This window comes from Oxyura jamaicensis, chromosome 1, assembly GCF_011077185.1.
Source record: "Oxyura jamaicensis isolate SHBP4307 breed ruddy duck chromosome 1, BPBGC_Ojam_1.0, whole genome shotgun sequence".
Classification (NCBI taxonomy): Eukaryota; Metazoa; Chordata; class Aves; order Anseriformes; family Anatidae; genus Oxyura; species Oxyura jamaicensis.
Window position 1 is genome coordinate 76389657 of NC_048893.1, and position 7593 is coordinate 76397249.

At 40.6% G+C, this 7593-nt stretch overlaps 1 protein-coding gene across 2 annotated transcripts in view; it reads right to left on the reverse strand.

Moving 5' to 3' along the window:
* BCAT1 (branched chain amino acid transaminase 1) overlaps positions 1-7593 on the reverse strand; it is a 63410-nt gene that overhangs the window by 20026 nt on the left and 35791 nt on the right. Inside the window, exons 4-7 of one of the 2 annotated variants that reach the window (XM_035311676.1) lie at positions 7106-7162; positions 3588-3698; positions 2598-2717; positions 449-612 (exon numbers count right to left, since the gene is read on the reverse strand). In XM_035311676.1, coding sequence (XP_035167567.1) covers positions 449-612; positions 2598-2717; positions 3588-3698; positions 7106-7162 — 452 coding nt within the window. The remainder of the gene's footprint in view (positions 1-448; positions 613-2597; positions 2718-3587; positions 3699-7105; positions 7163-7593) is intronic. The other variant, XM_035311684.1, reaches the window with a different exon arrangement.

The window sequence follows — 7593 nt, forward strand, 5'->3', positions numbered from 1 at the left end:
CCTAGCTAACTGCAGATGGTTTGTCAGGACACTCTGCCAAGGATGGAGGTCAGCAGTTAATGCTGCTCACTGCCCGGTTGGCAGCAGACCGCTATGCTGAAAGCTGTATCACAGAAGTGATATCTTCCATGTCAACTTCTGCAAGGGAAATGAGCCAAAGTACTACATGGACACCTTCCAGGTCCAGTTTCTCAGCCTGAGACTGTAAAAATTGTCTCTCCCCATAGCACACTTGACTGTAGTATCCAAACAAAAATACACAACTGAATTGTATAGGTAATATTCATAAAAGACTGCTTTGAAATCTTTGTCATAGTATATCGTTTGCTTAACTGCTACATCTAACACCTCTACTTCTGCTGGATTAGACACTTCATTAAAAAACACATCTCCTTTGTGAAGTATGTAGAGATAAATTCCATACAAATGCAGAACCAGGTTTTCTTACCCTCCCAGTTTGCAGTCCCCTGTTCCTCCTTTCCAGGCTCTTACATATTTTGGATCTGCCCATAATGATATTGGACTAAAGCTTCCACTTGCAAAGTAAGGGCCCACAGGGCTCAGTATGACATACAGTAGGGCTTTAGTTGGCTTCTTCACTCCAAGAGAAGGCTGAAAATAAGGAATGTAAACAAGTAAAGTTACAGGTTTACTTCATTCCAAACATCAGATGCTGCACACTTAGCTTCTGAAACACTGCTTTCAGAGAAATTGCAGCAGTGGAGTGTTTTTACCTAAAAAATGCAAAGTTCTGTAATGAAGAGTAAATATTTATATAACTTCCCCCCCATCCCAAGCAACATGACAACACTAGTTTATGTACTGTCACCACTCATTTATAGCTCTTTCATTTGTCTAAATATTATTTTAATCTTCTCCCATCATCTCAAGCTTTTGAGAATTCAGAAACTACCTCGAGAAAACACTATATAATTACAGGAATTAATTAGAGCACTAGCCTGCAAAACCTTTTGGGGAGGCAAGGACCACCATGAGCAATAGCAATGGCAGAAAAACCACTGTCAGCTGTAGTAGTGAGGAGAATTAGCCAATGCCAATTAGAACTGCCAATTAGGTGCTGGCTCTGTGACAATCTAAAATGATTTGTCTACTGGAAATGGTTCACACAGCAGGACGGAAAAAAAACCTGGAATGTATCGATTTTTCCCCTACACCTTCGGACAGATGGCTTCTCATGCTTCAAGTCATCACTATCAATACCTGAAGACAGAGGTGAAAAGCCTGACACTGGTCAAGGTCTGAATTCTGCAGCTGAAGACCCTGCTTATCCATATGATACCTGGCAAAGCTCTAGGGTGATCACAAAATGGTTGAGGTTGGAAGGGACCTCTGGAGATTCTGGACCATATGCAATTCTTGGGATCTTACAGGCAGCTGTTTGGGCTACTATTTCCTCTCCACTCAGAGGAACTAGTCCCCTAAAAAGAACAAGCTCATCCTTGGGTTCTAATGTTAAGTCTCCACTACTACTACTAGTAGTTATTGAACTAAATTCTTATAAAGAAGAAGACTTGGACTAAAGTTTTAAGCAAAATACTGCACAAAGCACATGAAGCTAGACTGGGAAGTAGGGGGGGAAATAAAAGGGTAGACATGGAACTACGGGAAACTTCACATGAGCCTTCCTCACGTGTAAAGAGGGTGATTTTGATTTCTGTCAACCTTACTCTTTCAGCAAAACTTTTAACAAAATAAACATTAAATAATTGAGGTCTTGGTATTTTTCATCATTCTTACACAGTTATTCAAAATATAATGGTGACTGGGTTTTCTAATTGGGCTGATTCAAAAAAGGTCAACAGGACTTGCAACTCGGGGACAACACATGCTATTGTGGGAAGGCCAGATATATTCTGTACCTTGAAACAAATCTCAACAGCAGAAGAATTTCCTAAAAATGAAAGAGAAAAACCTCTTAATATCAACACTTTACGGTTGCTGAGTGGTGATCCTTCCATCCCCAAATCTGCAACTAGTTTACAGACTTTAAGTTAATGAAGTCCTAGAACACGTGTGTATAGTGCTCACATATGCTAGCTACATAAGGATATGGATATTGCAGAAAAGTGTCTTGTCTAGTTGGGAACCACAAGTTCTTCAGTTTCTTTGTCCTATGATCTACCACTCTAGCTTTCTCTTGCTGCTGCTAAAAAAAAATAAAAAAATAAAAAAAAATGTTTTAACTAAAATACACTTCCTGCTTTTAACTTCTGTACTCTCACATATTCCTCCAATTGTTAATATTTTAAAGGCATACATTACCATATAAAAGGCATTTATACTTATAATACAAAAACAAATTGAATTTAGGTTTTGCTGTAATTGCTTAGAACAGATGATTCACTTTAATTTCTGTGATCTGAATTAGTATATCCACTAGATGGTGGTGTGGTCAACAAAAATTAGTGAAGCAGAGCTACAGGTGACTATCTCAGAGGTAAAGAACATAAAAACAAGTTGTCCCTAAAAGGTAATACTGTTGCCTACCGACTGCTGCATATTTGCCTTTATGGATGAAGGATTTTGCTTTGTGCTTAAATACACAAAAAATAAGAATGAAAAAGAAAGTTTAAAACCTCAGTTCCAATTAAGGTAGGACGGATGTACAGGCTGGCAGCAGTTGAGTATGGGACCCACTCCTTTTCTACTTCCACAAGTTTCCGGATGCACTCCAACAGCTCGTTCTGGTCAAAACTCTGGGAAGGAAAAGCAAAGGGAGAAAAGAAAACAGAATTATAACCTGAACAACCTGTAGTTCTTACAGGTTATATGTTAATGGGAACAATTCCTCAGCCCATTGGGTTTCATAGGACTACACCACCTTCCTTGAATTCACTTCTTAAAGGTCCCATTTAAGATCCCACAGTCTTCACATCTGTGCCTTCTTATTCATTATCCCAAATGCCCTCCTGCTGCTACAAAGCATCCTCCTGAGTTAGGAAAAAGGAGCTATTGACCCGTCTTGCCTTCAAAGCACATGGAAAGAACTCCCTGTGCAGCCAACCCCTTCACTTCTGAAGGCATGCTGTGAGCTCTGGCAACATCTCTTCTGCAGAATAGATTTGGGTTAGAGATCCAAAGGGCGCACCAAATCTCCCAATTTTACTGCAAAGCTAATAAGCATGGGGGGAAATTCATTGGCCAATATACAACTGCTTAAAAGCAGCATGAAGTTCTAGCAAAACCAAAATTTGAAGGCACTCAGAGGCCAAAGGATTTAACTGAGGTAAAAAGCAAGAACACTAGCAACAGAGCAATTTAATCAGCTATGTACATCCAAACAGAAGCTGTCTGCATGCATACAGAGCAGTGCTCATCCCTCAGAAATAGATTGTGTACACCTGAGGCAGTAGGGACACAATGCAGAAAGGAAAACACTGTTTTGATTTAACAGAAAAAGTAACTTCCAACCATTCACTGAATAGGATCTCTTTAATGTTTAACAGAACTATTCAAGAGTTAGCATACTTGACAAATGTTACACTACTATAATGTTTCAGAGATTTGTACTCTGAAAATAAAAATAAACTCTGACTTAAGGAGAGTAAGATGCCTTTGCTACGTACTGGCAGAGTTGTTCGTCTTGCTGATCGTGCCATCCTGTCCATGTTGAGGCTTGGCCGGAACAGGCGGATTTTGCCATCTACTCCTCGGTAAGCCTTCATTCCTTCAAACAACTACCAAGCCAAAAAGGAGGGAAAAGAAGACGGATATTAATTGAGGAAGGCTATCCCATAATGACCTGTGCAAAAGTAGAACATGCCTTTTGGAAATGAAAGAACTTCACTTTCCTGCTCACAGTACTCAAAGCATAAATGCTAACTAGTTAATCCTTGCAACACACTCCTGTGAGGTATAGTATTACAAAGTTTATGTTACAAAGATGACTTGTCCGTGCTTCTGATACATCTTTTTCTGTCAGGAAACTTACTGATAAACATTATTCTCATAATTTGGTTACAACAATTAAAATCTGTAGCATGTGCTTGACTTAACTACTCCCTTACATTCTGACTGATAACTAAGGCTTAACCAAAACAGTACTCTCCCTTATGAAAAAGACCTATAGAATTCAATGATATATTCTAATCTGTATAAGGGCTCTGTCCAAAACAGATTTTGGCAAGAAGAGTTTGATAAGGTAATTAAGGGAAGTCTGTTGCACTTCTTGCTATAGTCATAGCAAAATCTCAGTCACTTATGTCTCCCATCTGCTCCTATGCTGTAGAAGGAGGTTTAGTTAGCACGTGAGACAGGTGCATCAGCTTTACACTAGAGGAATAATGTATGCAAATGTTTTATCTATACTTAAAAGGAAACTTAAATTTGTCAGAATTGTCTCATCAAACTGCAGACTATGGATGACTGATGCTGACAATAAATTTACCAGAAACTCTTATCCCACCCTACCCTCTCAGCAAAATACTCTACAGTGTCCTCTAACCACAGCAAAAATAGTAATAAAAAACTTATGCCCACAAAACATCCATAGTTATTTGCAGTAACAGTTTGATAAAATTATGGAGAAGATGATTCTTGAGGTGCAGCTGGGGGACAATGCAGTCATTGGTCCCAGACAACATGGGTTCGTGAGGGGTAGGTCCTGCCTAACAAATTTGATTTCCTTTTACGGTAAGATCACCCGTCTAGTCGACCAAGGGAAAACAGCTGATGTGATCTTTTTGGACTTCAGCAAGGCTTTCGACACGGTTTCCCATAGGATCCTACTGGACAAAATGTCCAAAATACAGCTTAACGAAAACATCATATGATGGGTGAGCAATTGGCTGACAGGCAGGGCTCAAAGGGTTGTGGTAAATGGGGCCACATCAGGCTGGTGGAAGGTCTCTAGTGGGGTCCCTCAAGGCTCTATCTTAGGGCCAGTCCTCTTCAATGTCTTTATAAATGATTTAGATGTAGGGCTGGAGGGTGTTTTGAGCAACTTTGCCGACGACACCAAACTTGGAGGAGTTGTGGACTGGGACAAGGGTGGAAAGGCCTTGCAGAGAAATCTGGACAGGTTGGAGAGCTGGGCGATCACCAACCGCATGAAGTTTAACAAAAGCAAGTGCCGGGTCCTGCACCTGGGACGAGGCAACCTGGCCGTACATACAGACTGGGCGACGAGACGCTGGAGTGCAGCCCCACAGAGTGGGATCTGGGGGTCATGGTTGACAGCAAGTTGAATATGAGCCAGCAATGTGCCCTGGCAGCCAGGAGGGCCAACCATATCCTGGGATGCATCAAGCACGCCATCGCTAGTAGGGCAAGTGAAGTGATCGTCCCGCCCTATTCTGTGCTGGTGCGGTCTCACCTTGAGTACTGTGTGCAGTTCTAGGCACCACAGTACAAAAAGGACATTAAACTGTTGGAGAGTGTCCAGAGGAGGGCAACGAAGATGGTGAAGGGCCTGGAGGGGATGACATATGAGGAGCAGCTGAGGTCACTGGGCCTGTTCAACCTAGAGAAAAGGAGGCTGAGGGGGGACCTCATTGCGGTCTACAACTTCCTCGCGAGGGGGTGTGGAGAGGCAGGTGACCTCCATAAATACCAGTGATAGGACCCGCAGGAATGGGGTGAAGCTGAGGCAGGGGAAGTTCAGACTAGATATCAGGAGGAGATGAGGAGATTTTTTACTGAGAGGGTGGTTGCGCACTGGAACAGGCTCCCCAGTGAAGTAGTCACTGCACCAAGCCTGTCTGAATTTAAGAAACGTTTGGACTGTGCACTAAGTCACCTGGTCTAAACTTTCGGGTAGACCTGTGCGGTGCAAGGAGTTGGACTTGATGATCCTTGTGGATCCCTTCCAACTTGGAATATTCTATGATTCTATGATAATTTCCAGTTTCAGTTATAGATAGATAATACATGTATTATATAAACATTAATATATACATATGTAAAATTATTGTTTAGATTAAGTATTAAATGTTCATTCTTGCTTACAGAGTTCCAATTTTTAGAAATTATTTTCTGAAGCATTTCTTTGTACATTAAGTTTTACTCTAAGTTCCATGAATGTAACTGCATTACTTCTGACAGTGTTCTCAGACTTCTTCTGGACTGCTTCCCCAAAAATGCCTGCAAATTCTTTCTAAATGGTTGAAGGCTATATATGCAGTTTTTTGATTATGGGAGAAGATTATTACATTTGTGTGTAAGTAATTTTAATAGAATACTCAAGGCTTCATTATTAGTACATTCTACAATATTTTCCCATAAGGATCAGTGAAATGTAATGTTTAGAAAGCTTTTGTACAGTCCAGACAGAGTTAGGTCTTTCCACATGACAAATTTTAATTGTGTTGTAACTGAGTTGCAGGAATCCTGGCAGTTTTCCTTAGGCCACACACAAATTATGCAGGAGAACCAGAATCAGAACCCAGAACTTTTTGCCTTCAAACTATAACTTACTCCTATGGCAATACCAACCTTATTAAAAGCTTTGTACACAGATATTAAAACAAAACCAACAGAACAAAGCAAAGTGTTCCTCAGATAGACATTGTAGCTACAAAGAAAGAAAGAAAAAAAAAAAGCACTAATGGCATAGCTGGTGTAATGGTTGATACTTTGATATGATTTTTATTGAATCAGTTACTAATACCACATTTCTACAATGCCACAAGTTCTTATCACAGAACAGTTTTTCCCCCCAACACTTCTTTCAAAGCCATTCACAGAACTTTTAATGAGAGGGAAAAGGAAGGAATGTTACTACTAAGATTTGATCTATGGTTTGAGAGAAATAAGAATCACATCATTACTGAAACACAAAGCTTTCTCAGGCTGTTAAATCTTTTGTTCCAAAATACTTTTAACCTTCCAGAGCTCAGCAAAACCTCTCACTTATTAAAAAGGGAGACAGTGATGTGTTCCTAAAATGTCCATCTTGAATGAGAGCAACTGCACCATAGGTTGCTTGATGGTGGATACTACAGCGGTGTGCAAACAATATTATCTGACATCTGCACATCACAGGAACTGGATCTGGAGTTCAGCAGATCCAGACAATCACACTGCATCATGAAGGGCAAGGAGAAAGGGGAGGGAATGCCAAATTCATCATTTTTTTAATACCCACTGTGTATTCATTGAGCCACAGCTTTGGCACCAGATTCTCCTCTGTCTGTCCTCTTGGCTAGAGGAAACGTGATGCAGTAAGGGTAAAAGAATAAAAAAAAATGGAAAAAAATAAGAGCATATTCATATTAGCAATGACTTCAAACTGGGCCAGAGGCCAAGCATTAAAGCAATATGCTACTAAGAGTGAAATATACATTTGGGACTCCAGCGTGGTTTCTTACTCCTTGGGCAGATCAAGAGCTACAGCGATAGTCACAGGGGCCTGTTGTAATTTACACAGGACCTTTGGGAACTAGGTGGGAAAAGACAGCAAGCACAAAAAAAAAAAAAAAATGGTGAAGGGAGGAGCACAGGAACAACAAGCGGGGAAAAACTCGAACCTTCCCTTTTACTAGTGGTTAAAAAAAGGGGGGAGGAAAGAAAAAAAATGAAAGAGAGAGAGAGGGAGACAGAGACGGAGAGGGAGACAGAGACGGAGAGGGAGAC